The sequence below is a fragment of the Bos taurus genome, chromosome 25, assembly GCF_002263795.3.
Source record: "Bos taurus isolate L1 Dominette 01449 registration number 42190680 breed Hereford chromosome 25, ARS-UCD2.0, whole genome shotgun sequence".
Lineage (NCBI taxonomy): Eukaryota > Metazoa > Chordata > Mammalia > Artiodactyla > Bovidae > Bos > Bos taurus.
Genome location: NC_037352.1, coordinates 6507947 through 6525388, shown reverse-complemented (window position 1 = coordinate 6525388; position 17442 = coordinate 6507947). Strand labels below are relative to the sequence as shown.

General features: G+C 41.1%; 1 protein-coding gene across 19 annotated transcripts in view; it reads right to left on the bottom strand.

The window, feature by feature from the left end:
* Window positions 1–17442, bottom strand: part of RBFOX1 (RNA binding fox-1 homolog 1) — a 2433924-nt gene that overhangs the window by 114968 nt on the left and 2301514 nt on the right. For all 19 annotated transcript variants that reach the window (XM_024984898.2, XM_059881313.1, XM_059881315.1 and 16 more), the window contains 2 exons: window positions 11184–11276; window positions 9390–9450 (listed from right to left, as the gene is read on the bottom strand). In XM_024984898.2, the coding sequence (XP_024840666.1) occupies window positions 9390–9450; window positions 11184–11276 (154 nt within the window). The remainder of the gene's footprint in view (window positions 1–9389; window positions 9451–11183; window positions 11277–17442) is intronic.

Here is a 17442-nt window from a genome sequence, read left to right as displayed (position 1 = left end):
TCACATCCACACATGACTATGGAAAAACCATAGCTTTGAGTAGATGGACCTTTGTTGGCAAAGTAATGTCTCTGCTTTTTAATATGCTGTCTAGGTTGGTCATAACTTTTCTTCCAAGGAGCAAGCGTCTATATTCTAATAATTGTCATTCCTAATTGCGACCCAGAGACCCCATAGAATTCCAAAGTGCTTTCTAAAACCCAAATAAAATGACATTCATTCACTATAGATTGTGTGGAATACATTTTGAAGAATTCAAGAACCATACAAATTCTTAGTCAATGCATGATATCTAAGAGAACTTTCAAATAACCTGTATATAGGATTAACAGAATTTTGTAATTTTCCAAATGTTCTGCATGGTGCATTTTCTGTAAAATAAATCCTGGCCCTTTAGAAACTTCTACTTAAGAAAATAGCAAACAAGATTATCTGCAAATCAGGAAGCTATCTGCACTACACAAGCACCGCACACTATTTAGGGAACAATCTATGGGCTTCCCTGGTGGCTCAGTGCTAAAGAATCCACCTGCAATGCAGGTGACATAGGTTCAGTCCCGGGGTTGGGAAGATCCCCTGGAGAAGGAAATGGCAGCCCACTCCAGTATTCTTGCCAGGGAAATTCCATGGACAGAGGAGCTTAGCAGGTTATAGTCCATGGGTTCTCAAGACACGACTTGGTGACTAAACCACCAGCTCAAAAAATGATCATACTTTAGGGTTTAGTGATTAATTCCTGTTTCTTCTGTTTTGTGTGTGTGTGTGTGTGTGTGTGTGTGTGTGTGTGTGTGAAAGCATCTATTATAGAACTGCTGAAAGACAGGGGACAGGTATGGGAAACCCTGTGTCCTTGGGCTGAAGGTTAAACACCAGAGGTCCTTTACTAAATGCTCCTGAGAAAAAGCAATGGTGAGAGTTGTGATGTGAGAGAAGGTATTTCTGACAAGTACTCTCAGAGCTTTTTCTGGAAGGGAGAGGTGTGCCATCCCATTGCCTGGTACAAGCGATGCACCTATAAGAACAGCTGAGAGGTAGCCACAACCTACTGAGCCACTAAGGAAGCGTGTGTGTGTGTGTGTGTGTGCTCAATCATGTCTGACTCTTTGTGACCCCAATGGACTGTAGCCACTGAGGAAGACAGATAGAGTAACTCCCCTACATATGAACAAGTTCCATTCTGAGAGCATGTGCATATGTCCAGTTTGTTTGTAAGTCCAACAAAGTTAGCTTAGATACCCAACTGACACAATTGGCTATATAGGTTTATAATACTTTGCACACAAATAACACATAAAAACAAAAAATAAAGAAGACATTTTTAATCTTACACCTTGAAAAGGATAGCAGTATAACGGCTGGCATCCAGGAGCTGGCATCAAAGGAACATGCAAGAAGAGAAGGGAGAGGGGGTGGGAGATGGTAGAACTGAAGGATCGTCAGCAATAGGAGATGGAGGGTGAGCTGCAACTTCATTCATGCTGGACGCATCTATCTATCATCTATCTGTCCGTCCATCCATTCATCCATCCATCTGTATCATTTCTATTATGTCTTTTGATTGATCAATCAACTTATCAGCTCTTATCAAAGCTGACCTGACATCTTCTTAGGCACACAGCTTCATGGCATTATCTATCTACCAATGATCTACCAGTTTACTATATCTCCCTATAGAAAACTTTCAATTAATATAAACATAAACGAAACAAAACAATACTCTCCCTCCTCAGGAAATCCGTGCCATCTTACAGTCACAAGCATTAATTGAGAGCGATAACTGAGTAGGTCTCCTCTACAAGAAGCCAGCTAGGATCTGGGAGCAGCAAAATCCAATGATACTGCTCAGGGAGCCCTGGAAACATCAGAAGAGGGTTTTCCCTTCTTCCCATCACTGGTCCTGACTCTTATATAAAGCTACTCTACTCCCACCGGAGGAGAAACAAAGGCACATCTGAACCACACCTCAGGCATGGAAACCTAACTTCTCATTTCCCTCCTCCCTCTGAAGTGGATTTCTCACCAAGACACCCCCCTTCAGCAAATGGCATCTCCATCCGCTTCATTCCTCAAAACAAAATTCTTGATCAATAATGCCTTGATGCTCCCTTAATCCTCACATATCCTGTACCATCCATTAAAAAATCCTATAGGTTAGACTTTGAAAAGGTACTTCTACTCTCTCTACATCCCTCTCTTACCAATGCCATCATGCTAGCCTAGACATTTCTATTTCTTAAGTACATGGCAACAAACAAGTCCACATAATCTAACTCCAGTCCCTTTATATGGTACCACTGTTTCCCTCCCTCCAATCTATGGTGATATTGGCCTATTAAATCTTTTCTAAAGAACCAAAGATCCTTCTAGAGCATTCTGAATTGTACCCACTGCTTGCTCTGCTTGGACAAATCTGCCCAGTACTCAAAGTTTACCAGCTATGACAAACCCAGACAGCATATTAAAAAGCAAAGATATCCCTTTGCCGAAAAAGTTCCCTCTAGTCAAAGCTATGGTTTTTCCAGCAGTCATGTACGCATGTGAGAGTTGGACCATAAAGAAGGCTGAGCACCGAAGAACTGATGCCTTCAAAATGTGGTGCTGTAGAACTCTTGAGAGTCCCTTGGACTGCAAGATCAAACCAGTCAATTCTAAAGGAAATCAACCCTGGATATTCATTGGAGGGACTGATGATGTAGCTGAAGCTCCAATACTTTGGCTACTTGATGCAAAGAGCCGACTCATTGGAGAAGACCCTGATGCTGGGAAAAACTGAAGGCAAAAGGAGAAGGGTGTGACAGAGGATGAAATGATTGGATGGCATCACCGACTCAATGGATGAGTTTGTGCAAACTCTGAAAGACAACGAAGGACAGGGAAGCCTGGCGTGCTGCAGTCCATGGGTTGCAGAGAGTCAGACTCAATTGAGCAACTGAACAACAACGTCTTCTCCAGGGCAGGCTGCCTAATGTCTCTCCCTTCCCCAGTCTTCAGGCTGTTCCCTGATGCAATTCCCAGCTTTGTTTTCTGCAAAGCAGTTAACACCGCTTAGATTTCTCTTTTTTCTTTCTTTGCTTGCTCTTAATTGTTTCTATAACCACCCTCCCTCATTAAAATTGATGGTAAAGCGAGCGGGACTGACTGCTGTCCGAAGTGAATTCCCAACATATAAAACTGTGTGTTTGGATCCATAAATATTTACTTAGTTTTGCTCTAAAGGAACTGAAAGAATAAAGAGCTTTTTTCTAATGGACTCATTCCTTTTTGGCTGTGCTCTCCTTCCAACCATCGAAGACCTGCTTCCTTATACACATTTACAAAAAAAGGGGAGGCACCATTAGGGGTGACTATCTTCAAGGGAAAGGCAATAAGAATCCAGCTCTTGAAAATCACCTCTGCTCATACTTAACAGGGCTCTTGCAGGCTTATGTAAATGCATGCAAATCACATGCAAATGGTCTCCTAGTCCCTTCCACTCCTTCTAGTACCTGGAAGGGACCCTTGGGATCACCCTGCTGGAGACAGGAGCCTGCACTGTCAGGAAGACGGACAAAATGATCCCAGTTTTAATTTCTAAGGCAGTTTGTGTTTGTCCCCAGGCCTCACGAATTCAGAGATTTTGATCAAGGACATTAAACCGAACAATGAGGCTTACAGCAAAGGGAGAATTGCTGATAAAAGCCCATGGCTCCCAGCCTCCCAGAGCCCCCATACAGGAAGGCAATGGAGCAGACACCAGACACATGGGGGTCTCACTCCACATCAGACGTAAGAGCTGTTTAGAGGGACCCCTCTGCAGCCCTGCTTCAAGGGGCCGCCTCCAAATCAGTGCTCCCCTCCTTAAATTCAGCTTCTTAAAGGTCATCTGCCAGCCTTCTGTAGAAAACACTGGCTGAGGTCCTCCGTGTTAACTATGGCTATATAGGGTGTTAAAAGACAGGTCTGAATGTGCACACAAACAAATCAACACATGTCTTCTCCAGGGCTTTGCTGAGTTGAATTTCAAGGAAAACCCATTCAAGAAAGCACCCTTAAACGCCCGACAGGCATTTCCAAAACTGTCCTGAGGCTTTCTAAAGACATGTACTGCAGATGCCAGGAATCTGGTATTTGAAATGCTGCAGAAGGCAATGCCCAAAATGAAAAGTCATTTGCACATTGCATCCAGTTCACTCAGTAACTTTTTCTTTTTTTGAAATACATGTTTATTGTCAACATTTAAATTTCATCTATGATACAAGATTTCTGCTTCTCTTCAAATATGAGCAGAAATGGCACCTTCAGGAATTCCCTACAGACCAATTTGCTGGGGTGACCAGGGACCACCCTCACTTAAGCCCCCAGTTTGTCTGTTCCCTGTTACATGCTTGGCTTGGGGGCCAAAAATCAGCGATCTTTTGGCTACCCTGTGATGTTTTTTCCTTCTGCTGCTGCTGATGCTAAGTCGCTTCAGTCGTGTCCGACTCTGTGCGACCCCATAGATGGCAGCCCACCAGGCTCCGCCGCCCTTGGGATTCTCTAGGCAAGAACACTGGAGTGGGTTGCCATTGCCTTCTCCGGTTTTTTCCTTCCAGAAGAGAACTATTTTGCTTTGCTCAGTATGAAAACAAAAGAGAGTCAAAAAGGCTGCAAGTTTCTCAGACCTTCTCTGTTTATTTTACCTGGCCAGCCTCTGTTGGCATCCGAATATTTTATCCTTAAACTAGTATATCTATCTGCTTACTATCATAGCAAGAAATGGAACAAGATGGCTATTTATTATTGATATTATCATGTCATTACATTTTTAGGGCACTTTGTGCCTGCCACTGTTGAGTATTTCATCTCCTGTGTGTGTGTGTGTGTGTGCACGCACGTGCGCTTGTGAGAGTTTGTGCGCACTCCATCACTCAGTTATGTCTGACTCTTTGTGACCCCATGGACTGTACCCTGCCCGTCTCCTCTGTCCATCGAATTTTCCAGGCAAGAACACTGGAGTGGGTTGCCATTTCCTCCTTCAGGGGATCTTCCCCACCCCGAGGATTGAACCCGAATCTCTTTCCGTCTCCTATGGAGACAGGTGGATTCTTTACCGCTGAGCCACCAAGGAAGCTTCATGTCCCGTAATAACCTCAAACATCCTATATAGTAGGTCCCATTATATCTACAGGTCCCACTTGAGAAAGCTCTTATGCAGAACGTTTCAACAGCCCCCCTGCAGGTCAACCATCCCTAAAAAACAGAGGTGATATAAAATCCACCTCTATACAGTTTTGGATCTTTTTGTTCAGTTTTCACCCTTCTTGTGAATGCTGAGAAAATAGAAGAGCTACATCCAACACTCACGCTTCTCCAACACTGAAGAAATTCCTGGGATTATGGTTGTCCACTTATTTTACAGAGCAAATATTTGATCGCCAATGAGCACAGTAAACCCTAACTCTTCTCTGAGGCTTGATGTCCTTAGGAAAACCCAGCAATATGGAAGTAGCCCACTCAACTCCCTCTTGATGGAGCTTTCAGATCGGGAGGGTTTTCCAGACCCTTCTATGTCATTCCACAGTCTTTTAGAGGCAAGCTCAAAGGTCCTGGGAAAGGACCTCCACAGTATTGTTAATCTACCTCCTCCATAGTATTATTAACTGTGCTCCTCTAGAGCAGAGAGTCCTAGTAACGTGTCTATCATGTTTCGGATCCTGTCTTACTCATCACTGGAAATTCTGCAGCTGCTTAACACTTTGTTGGATGATTGACTGATATCTGAAAGGAATGCATGAAATGTGATGATGGCACTGATAGTTAGATTCTTTTCCATTTGGGGATGACCTCAAAATTTGATGACTTGAGTAAATCCATAATTTTGATGAAGCCTAAGTTTGATGGTTTGTGAGGATGAATGAGGTAGCTAATGAATGAATCCCCCAAATCACTTAATTTTCTCATTGCTGCGTGACTTCATTGATCCTCACTTTTCTATTTTTTCCCTCCAAATTTATTGAGGTATAACTGGTGTCTATATTGAAAGTGTACCATTTGTGGATTTGCTATACATACACATTGTAAAATTCTTTCCATAACCAAGCTAATCAACATATCCATCATCTCACACAGCTACCACTTTCTTGTTTCTTTCTTTTTTGTGTGGTGATAAAATTTTCTATTAACACAGTCATGCTTGTTAAGGATCTAAGTGAAAGTGAAAAGTGAAAGTGAAGTCGCTCAGTCATGTCCAACTCTTTGTGACCCCATGGACTGCAGCCTGCCAGGCTCCTCTGTCCATGGGATTTTCCAGGCAAGAATACTGGAGTGGGCTACCATTTCTTTCTCCAGGGGATCTTCCCAACCCAAGGATTGAACCTGGGTCTCTCACATTGTAGGCAGATGCTTTTACTGTCTGAGCCACCAGGGAAGTCCAAGGATCTTAAGAGGGCCCCTATCTTTCCAGAATGTTGTATTGCATTTTATGGGAAATTTTATTTGTAGTGATGGCACTCATGAATTAAGGATTGATAAAGTTTTGAGAATCCTTTACTTGAATAGTAAAATTCTTCATGATCTCCTCTACAGAAACCAACTGTCTCTATACAGTTAGAATTTTCTTTTTTTTAAAGTCAATTCTACTGTGACTATCCTTCCTCATTTAGGTAACATACACAGTCTATGTAACAGGATAACCCCTTGAGTGTCCCCTTTCAGGTATACAGGTGAGAGACCCACGCGATTTATTTCCAGAAACTAAGAATGCAGAGTCCTCTGTAATGGAATAAGAGATACTTATGCCAACACATGGGCTTCCCAGGTGGCACAGTGGGAAACAATCCACCTGCCAATGCAGGAGACAAAGGAGATGCGGGTTTGATCTCTGGGTTGGGAAGATCTCCTGGAGTAGGAAATGGCAACCTACTCCAGTATTCTTGCTTGGAGAATTCCCTGGACAGAGGAGCCTGGGGGGACTACAGTTCATGAGGGCGCAAAGAGTAGGGCATGACTGAGCAAACAAGCACTTGCCAAGGTGGCAGGAGTTTGGGGCTGCACGTTGAATAATCTTTTTGTTCTTGTAGCCGGTTGCCTGAGTGCAGTTCTACAAAGTGACAGGTGAAAGTGATGCACTCATAACACCTGGCATGGCCATAGGATTTTGTTATGTCATAATAAAAGGAAAAGACGTCACTAATTACCTCATCTCCACTAGCCTCAGATTTTACATCTTTACCACAGGAATAACTATGTCTTCTTTATAAGACACTTTGTGGACCCACTGCATTTAAAATGTTTAACATAATGCCATACAGTCAGTATTCCAGAAATGTTGACTATTCATTGTGGCTTGAACTGTCTCCAAGGACCACAGGTCCAGTTTTCAGCCACTGGGTATGACATTGATCAGTAACCCTCTCTTTAAAATAAATATGCCTACATATGGCTTAAGGAATATTTGGCTTCCTTTGCCTTATTTTCTCACATCAGCAGTATACATGAACACCTATGCCTAAGCATGTGCGGTGCAAACACACACACACACAATTGCTACTTCATAATTAGAGAAAATGCCCCACAGTCAGATTGGTGCCAGCATGTACTAACTCTGGCAAGTTGCAGAGTTATAATTTTTACCCAAGTAGAAAGACTCCATGACGCATTAAATCAGAGGTTTGCTTCATTTCAGCACTGGGCATGCAAAGCCTGTTGCAGAATTTTTCTATACCATTTCAGGATTTGTCTTGGGTTGTTGAAAGCTGAAAAAATGGGTTAGCAGAACAAGTAACTCTTCCAGTCTTGCACCTTAGAGTTCTATCACATTGAGGGGATATTTTTGTTTAACGGTGCACCTTTAAAATATCAGAACAAACAAATTAATTAAGAAAGAAGAAAAACAAAAACAAAACTACCAAATGATAGTAGTATTGTTTACAACAGAAAAAAAAAAATGTCAATCAGTATGTAAGGTGGGAATAAACCCTTTGTATGGGATGTTATGCAACCACTAGAAAGAACGAATGTAGTCTGTATGTATTTACACTGAAAGAACTCCATATTGATTTGTAAAAGTCAATCAGAAATGATGTGTATACCATGACACCATTCATATAAAAATCACACACACGCCACTGTATTATAAATATATACTTATTACACATGTACACAAGAAAGTGTCAAATAAAATATAGATAATAATGTGTAATAGTGGCACCTTCCGAGGGATAGGTGGGAAATCAACATGGCAGTGGTGTCATTCAAAATGCATTTTAGCCTTGTCTTCCTCCCTTCCTCCCTCCCTCCCTCCCTCCCTCTCTTTTCTAAATGTCTGTTTTTTTCATGTTTCATGTGTAATTAAAATGTTTAAAATAAAAATTCCATAAATTTTTCCTTAAGATTGTAATGAAATTGCTATTTTTTTAAAATCCATAAAACAGAGGAAAAACACCTTCCATTCTCACAATGCAACTCAACCATAAACATTTTGGGGGTAATGCCTACCTTCATTCAAATCATGCTATTTACATACAATTTCTTTTATTTTAAAACTTTTCATTCATTATGAGCCCCTTTGTAGTCTTCATCCTACTCATTTTAATGAGCATTGTATCCCACGAAACTCTAACTTTAACTTACTACATTACATTCTTTCTAACTTTGGTACAATTAAGCATGTGATTAGCATATGACATCTTCTCCCGCCCCACCCCCTCCCACCATATATCTTAAGAGACATTTCTTCCGAGGATTAAAACATCAAAATGTGTGAATATTTTAATAATTTTTCATATTTTGTAAGTCCTTATTATGAAGTGTTTTGAGATGTTTTCCTCTTGAGCAAGGGCAGAGATGCATTGTCCTGAAGGGGTCTGCAATACACAATGAACATCCTCCCTTGCCCCAAATGCCACTTGGTAACCCAGAGAGAAGTGTGTAACACACTCATACATTCTGTTCTCAGTGTGCAAGTCATCATGAGGGACCCTCCAAGGGACTTCAGAAGTCTAATAGCTCCAGAGAAGATTCAAAGCCAGAACCAAATGCTGCAGTCCCACTTCTGGGAATGATTAGTGATCAGCGAGCAGGTGATGCTTAAAGGAGAAACAAACAAAATGTCCATCCTCCATCAACTCATTCTAATTACAATAAATTAAACCACCCATGTAATTCTCAAATAATTCATATGCATCTCACCCACATGGGAGTTATTCCAGAGAGAATGAAAGAAGAACATTCACTCTTCACTTGAAAACTAAATTTGCCTTTGTCATGAAATTTATCTTACTGATTCAAGCGGTCCACTGTAGCAGGTCAGCAGCAAAGACACAGGAGCCATGCTGTGCAAATACGGCTTGTTGACACAGATTCCCCAGTTAAATTCCTTAATAGATTCTGAGGTGGAGACATTTTCTTGTAAGAGGCCAAACTCTACTTACCATTTGTATAAGGGTTGACAGTCTTTTTATTTGTCATTACACGTGCTGTGGCATTATTTACCTATGTACATAGAAAACTCAAATCAGCACATATTCCAAGGCCAGTCCACAGTTCAATTAGTTGCATGCATTATGACTGTGATTACTTATTAAAAAACAAAAAACAAAAACTAAAATGCATTTTAATTTATAAAAGGCAGTAGGTGCATAACAAAATCATACATTTTTATAATTACATTTACTTCATAACCGTTTTAACTTAACAAATCATTTCAATAAAGCAATGTCATATCATTTAAAAGTTTAATAAGGAGACAGTAAAAGCAAATTAAAAGGAACTGCATAATTGAAGATTGAAAAGCATGCGTGTACTCCATGGTAACACAGAAACAATAAATATTTTTTTAAACATAAAATAAGGTTCATATGAAGGAACATGCAGTGGAGGAGAAGAGGGGAGAGACAAGGTACAAGGGAACATAAATGTCAAAAAAAGGACAAACAAGTTTTAGCCGTATGCAACACTTTAAGGGGGAAGAACCATCGGGGAAGCAACATCTAGCATTCAACACTTGGAACAAGAGCCTTTTACATCGCAAGAATTAACAAAATCATTCAAGCTTTAAAGTCACAGCTAACAAAAGGATAAAAGAGAGGGTGCATTGTTTAACACAATATGGAGTTAACAATCTGAGTAAGATGTGCACTGGTCATATCTCAATCCAGTCAGTGCCTCCCAGGCTAGCTTAGAACGTACACTCAGTTACAGGCGTACCAATATCCAAAAAAATAGAGCATCAAGAAAACTTAATACAACAAGTCAAAAAAATTCACGTGGTATATATATGTATAGAGATATATCAGCACTAAATACGTGAAACGGCAGATGGATTTCACCACTTACCATTCACCACCATCGCCAGCATGGGTTTGTATACAGTTACCATGGTTACTGAGAGTTTGGTGAGGGGCCTAAGGATTATCGTCGAGGGTGGGGGGAAATGAAAGGCAAAATATGCAACATCTTACTCCAAAGACTAAAGCATTTTTAACTGGTATTTTTTTTTTTTAAGCTTTAACAAATACGACCCTATGGTCATTTTGAGGGAGAGCCAGTGGTAGAAAGAGTAGATTCTGAGTATAGGAATTTCAGCGTTTTCTTTTTTTTTTTTCATGAAGAAGGACCAGATATTGAACAGGAAATCCTGTTTGGTTCACGTTGTTAGCAAAAGAATACAAAGATTGAAACTGGCTTCTTAAAAAGGAAAAAAAAATGAAAGGTTTCATGACAAAGACCTCTCATTTTTTTTTCCCCAACAACTGTTCTCTTAAATGCTATTCATTTCACAATTTGGTTTAATTTGCACACCACTGTGGATCCCTCATCAGCCCTGCAGTGGAAAGAAAAAGAAAGGAAAAGAAAAGGAAAACAAAAACAGAAAACTGCTCTATAATTTGTTTTGCAACACTCTCTCCACTGCTTGGAATCTACTGCACCCATTGGTTATAAGACATGAAAAATAAAATAAGAATTAAAAAAAAAAACTTTCAGATTAACCTTTCTTTTGTCTCACTTTTGCCATCCACCTTTCAGCAGTAATAAGAGTAACATAATAAAGGAAAATTAAAAAAAAAAAGTAAGGCCAGTTTTCCTTTTTATATATAAATATATATATAAACAATGAGAAGGGAATAGGGTCACATACAAGACACAATGATGCATCTGAAACAACAAATGAGCGTGAGGCAGACACTTATCAAAAAGATGAAAAGGAAAATATTTTGGACATGCACCTCGATTTTACGGCCCTCTACCACGGTGCCGTGTAATTTCTCCCTCGCCCTGTCCGCATCGGCACTATTTTCGAAAGTTACGAAACCAAATCCCTACATGCAGGAGGGAGAAGGGAAAACAACATGCAGATTATTATTTTCAGTCAACGACCACTGCGGAACGTTCTCTCGCTTTAATTTCTATTTCTTGTCCTGGCTTCCGTTCTGTAACATGCAAATTAGAGAAATTATAAGAGTACTAAAATGTGCAATAAGTAAGCGACAAATGTGAACAAGATTTTTGTTTTCTGTCACCCCGTTAGCTGTCACCCCTGAAGAATTCAAAGAATGATACCCAAAATACCTTTCTAAATGTCACTACAGAAGAAAAGAAATCTAACGGAAAGAAAATGAGATCAAAATAAATGTACAGTGTCTTCACAGAGAAGAAAATGAAATAACGAGGGAGAAAAAAAAAAGGGAATCACTTTCTTGACATGCAAATTAAGAAGGAAAGAAAAGAAAACGTGTGCACAGAATTCAACAATGAACGCCAGAGTCTTCTAACATCGCCTACAGAGTCATGCCGTGTGGTTTTAAGACCATCTCTTCTCCATGCAGTTTTAGGGTTATTCAAATTTGTCAATTCTACAGCCTTTATGTCTCAAAAAATAAAAATTAGAAGCCTAAAAAAAAAAAAAAAAGGGAAAGACCTTTTTTTTTTAAATAAATCTGAAACTCTTGGCTCTAAATCAACAAAATAATCCCATGAAATGAATAGAAATAAACACCCATTGATTGCTAATGCAAACAGGTCAAGTAACATTTTTATATCCCCTCCCTCACCCTTCAAATGACATAGGTACTTCGGAAACTGTCAGCTTTCTGGACTGCTTTACTAATCCCAAACAGAAATGTGTATACATATGGTAAAGTTCTAAGACATTATCCTGATACCCATTTATCAAATCAACAGGTAGAAAATTCAAAACCTCCTTTAATAGAATAGTATTTACAGTAACACTCTAGGTACTTCTTTTACTGATCAGTAACAAATGCACTCTTTTCTGCACCACTGGTATATTTTGCTTTAATATTTCAGCCTCAAAAAAAAAAAAAAAAACAACAACAACAACCCCCCTACACATCACATTGTCAAAATCCATCCTTTTTCTTCACTGACACTGTTCCTAAGAAGAGTACAGAAATTATGACATTATTTTTAAAACCCCTAAAAATATTTGTACATCTTGTTCCGAAATATACACCAACCGTTTGAAACCATTCCAGTGTAAATCTGCCCAGCTCTTTCTGGTCTTCACAGTATAAACAGGGTAAAATAATGCAATGTGCCAAGATTGCTCTTTGTGTTAGGTAATCTTTACATAAAGGAAAATGTTGGTGTTAAACTTAGCTGGAACGGTAGGACAGTCAGTCTTATTAATAAAACAAACAATTACAAATCTCAGCTGCTCATAACCAACTTGTTAACTCTCAATTCCTCACTAGGTCATGAAAGAAATCTCCGAAATTCAGGGTTTTGGAGAGCTGTTTCAGTTTCAGAGAGCTGTTACCCAGGGTTCCAACAAGGGAGAACTTTCCAGTATTATGATGGGCTCCTCCATAGAGGATAACAGCTATGGATGTAGTCAAGTTAGATTAGAGATGGCGATCTGATAGAGGGAAAAAAAAAATTCTTTACTTGGGGGATTAGATTGAATTACCTATTTCCCGTAGTAAGGATCTGTGATAAGGACAGATCTGAATTATCTGACTAATCTAAGATTATAAGCTTAGGAAGACCCTACTTAGTCCTGCTCATCACTGATGGGATTAGCCACATTTGGTACACAAACATACACGCTGACTCATTTTGAAATAATAGCACTTCAATAGACAAAAAATAAAATCTGGAGGGTTGGTACCATTTGATGCCTCTGATTTGGCCACTGGGTCTCAGATTCAGTTATACATCAGAAAGAACAGGGGGGCATATGAAACATTCAGATTTCTAAGCCCTGACACATGTTTCTTGGATCAGAATCCCAGAGCGGAGCCCAGAAATCTGTTTGCCGCAAAAGTTACCTGTGTGGTCCAGCAATTGGGTCTCCATGGCTTCTATCACTAAGCAGTGTCTGACTCTTTGCAACTCCACGGGCTGCACCATGCCAGGCTCCCCTATCTGTCACCATTTCCCAGAGTTCAATCAAATTCATGTCCATTGAACTGGTAATGCTATCTAAACATCTCATCCTCTGGTGCCCCCTTCTCCTTTGGCCTTCAACCTTTCCCAGCATCAGGGTCTTTTCCAATGAGTTGGCTCTTTGCATCAAGTGGCCAGACTATTGGGCCTTCAGCTTCAGGGTTAATTTCCCTTAGGATTGACTGGATTGATCTCCTTGCAGTCCAAGGGATTCTCAAGAATCTTCTCTAGTACCACAGTTGGAAAGTATCAATTCTTTGGTGCTCAGCCTTCTTTATGGTCCAACTCTCACATCTGTACATAACTACTGGAAAAACCATAGCTTTGACTATAGAGAATTACATTGCCAGTTTCTATAGAGCAGTTTAGGGAGTGGAGTGGGTTTTTGTGGTGAATATCTATTTGACTTGGTGATTCAGATCTTAAATGTAGGAATCAGCCAAAATGACACAGAAATATCCTCCTCCTGACCTCTAAGACCAAGGCTCTAGCATCCTGAGCCATGTCATACATTTAATAATAATTAGGGAAACGAGGACTGTGACTCTATCTGGGACAATTCTCTCACTTGCCTAAGAAAGGAAATTCACAGTCCAATGTGACATACCAATGGAGGACTTGGTGGCATCATTGCTGCTAATGGGTCCTAACAGTCTTTGTCACCGCAGTGCTGGGAAGAACCGAACACTCAACCCACTTGAATAACACAATCCCCACAAATGGAGTCAGAATGATTCCAATCTAAATCCTAGGCAAACCACACTGGCCTAAAATCTGCATCCTGTATATGAGGGAGAGATGAAAGCAGAAACAGAAATCTCTTCTGAATCCCAAGTTCATAAACTAAAGAGGAATTCTACTCCATTTTCACTTTGCTTTCAAGTAAAAATAATACATTGATTCTTTTTTATTCTTATTCTTATTCTTTTCTGCTAAACATTTTTTTTTTTTTTTTCTGAGTGGTTCAATACATCTCATTTCAGCCTGCTGAGAAGCCTAGCTGAAATTTGGCAAAGCTGGGTTCATGAAGACCTTGCTGTAGAAACAGTCACCCAAATGCCAAAGAGCAGTTTCTACCTGTCCCATGGGACCATCCTACCTCCACCCAGCCAAGAAGGGATGTGACATCCCTGGATCAGAAGATAGCCAGGTGCTTATCTGGGAAGCCACACTGTGGCCAGGCAGACTGCCACCTGGCCATTTTCAGGCACCCACTCCAGCAGGCATAGGTGCTGGCAACTTTGAAAGTAGGCGGCAACGAAGCTTGTATCTTTTGCCCTGCCTCTTGGTCAGTGGGCTTCCTTGGTGGCTCAGATGGTAAAGAATCTGCCTGCAATGTGGAAGACCTGGGTTCGATCCCTGGGTTGGGAAGGTCCCCTGGAGAAGGGAATGACTACCCACTCCAGTATTCTTGCTTGGAGAATTCCATGGACAGAGGCTACAGTCCATGGGATTGCAGAATCAGACATGACTGAGCGACTAACACTTTCACTTCATGGTCAGTATTCTGTCTTTGGCAAAATGCAATACTTAGAATATTCTGATAATTACCCTGAATATTTTTTTTTAATCTCAGTTTCAAAAAGAAGCACCTTTTGGATTTGGCTTGGAGAACACAGGATCTGAGTACGCTGTAAGGAGCCCATATAAAGGTTAAGGATTCAGGGGAGGCTACAGTGGGCAGGGAGGAGCCAGTTGGAAGACAGATGCTACTTCCCAAGGTTTGTCTCAGGTGGTGGTGGTGGGGAGGTGGCTGAGAAAAGGCATAGTCCTGCAGAAGACATCTATGATGTTTGTGCCCTGTGATGGGAAGGCGTGACCCCTAGGCAGACAATGGCAACCCTAACGTGGATCAGCCATGACTTATTTATTTTTCCATCTTTTTGTGAAACATACATTCTGGCCTTTCTGTATCCCAGTTATTTTTCTCTTTTAGTCTTGTGGGCTATATTTTTGTAGTAACACACATACAACATTTAGCGTGCAAATCAAAGCTTTGAAGCACCCAGGATGGATGCTGTGCTGACTTTTCATCTTACATGAAAACTCGATTCCTCCAGTTTCTGGTACGGAGAGCTCCTATCACCTAGAAGAGGAGGAGCTGTTGATTAAGGGTCTGAAGACTCAATTTCCTGTGGGACTAAGGGCTTTACAGCACACTTGTTCCCAATCACCTTTCTCCACATAGCCCCTTCTCCCTGGAAAACCATCTTTCTTCCTTCCCTCCCCTGGGGCATGTCTTACTTATCTTTCTCTCCAAGCTGAAATGCCCCTTCTTCCCAGAAGCCCTCTTGGCTTTCAACAAGATGGGTCTGCCTGCTTGGAGTCTCAGCAGCCTCTCATTCACCAGGGAACATAGCAATCTGTATCACACTTGTTTGTCTTAAGGATCTGTCTCTCAGATACTTAGGGAAGTCTGAGGACAGGAAGCACTTCTGTCTGTCTCACATCCGATTCACTAACCTGGTACCGGAGTGAAACCAAGACTGTGTTTCTTGTCTTAGTCGCCAAGTCCTGTCTGATGCTTCTGCAACCCCATGGACTTTAGCCCGCCAGGCTCCTCTGTCCTTGGGGTTTCCCAGGCAAGGATACTGGGAATGGGTTGCCATTCCCTTCTCCAGGCAATCTTTCTGACCCAGGGATCAAACCCTCGACTCTTGCATTGGCAGGAGGATTCTTTACCACTGGGCCACCAGGGAAGCCCAAGCCAGTACTATAGATACCACTGAATCAAAGAGCAGACTGCACATTTCCCAGGTCTATGAAGACACAGCCATCTCTGTCTATCCCCCCAGATAAAATGTTTCAGAGGTAAACGCAACGTTTTACTCCTAAAAGGAAACTTGAATGGTAGGATCTCTCACCCCCCGAAATGCCAGCTCATTGCGTTTTCAAAGTCTGGCCAGATCCTTTTAAAATGTGATTTCCTTGCTTACTTGTTATCCATATACACATGAACTTGTACATTATATATTCTCAGGATAATATAGATATTGCCTGTGTATGGACAGGTGTACATGCACGCATGCACACAAACACAAACACACACACACACCAACCACCCCCAGACCACACAGCCACCCTCAGTTTACATTGAGTGACTGTCCCGGGGAAGGTCCCCAAAGACGATGGCCCGAAGGTGAGCTCCTAGCTCGTAAGGGCTCTCCCATTTCCTGGCTGCTTCTCCACCATCAAATGATGAAAATGAGGTCATTCCGACAGTGGAGGCTTTTCGACCATTGACATGGAAATGTCCCTTTCCATAAGACTTTTCCCATTGAGGATAACATCAAGTTCCGGACAAGGGCATGGCAACCCACTCCAGTATTCTTGCCTGGAGAATTCCACAGACAGATAAATCTGGCAGGCTACAGTCCAGGGGGGTCACAAAGAGCTCGAGATGATTGAGCGACTTAACACTTCCCCTTTCAATTATGAAAGATATTCCTGTGTGGGCTGCTACCTTCATTCAGCAGTTCCCAATTGCAGTGTCTCCAGGACACTCCAGTGGTACCAGTCAGCTCCGACACCTGCAAGACTGGTTCTTTCCGCAAACCCACTGAGAGAGGCTATTTTTAAGGTTCCTTCATGAAAAAAAAAAAAAAAAAAAGCAGCTTCACAAAATCAGTCTCTGGATGTGGCAAACTTAAATGGTCTTACTCCTAAAGCCCCAGAGACAGGCTCATCACAGGAATGACGGAAGAAATCTTAAAAATAGCATCACCATTGTACTTTCAGAATAACAAATGATATTCTTCTAATGTCCTCAAACAACTCTGGGAAAAAAAATTAAACAGTTTCCTCCAACTGGCAAGTCACAAAACAAAATATATGTGAAATATGAATTTAGAAAAGAAAACTTTAAAGGCAGTAGCACTTTGGACTCAGGATTAAAAGAAAGTTGGCCAACTTTCCACGTCCTCTTCTACAATTTCACCCAGAATACACCTATCATAAGTGAAAACGATCGGGCACATTTTTCTCTTAATGTACGTAGCTCTGTACATGTAGAAAAAGTCCCTGTAATGGTTTTTCATACCACAGCAGAAAAAGAGTTAACTTATTTTCCCCCAGCCT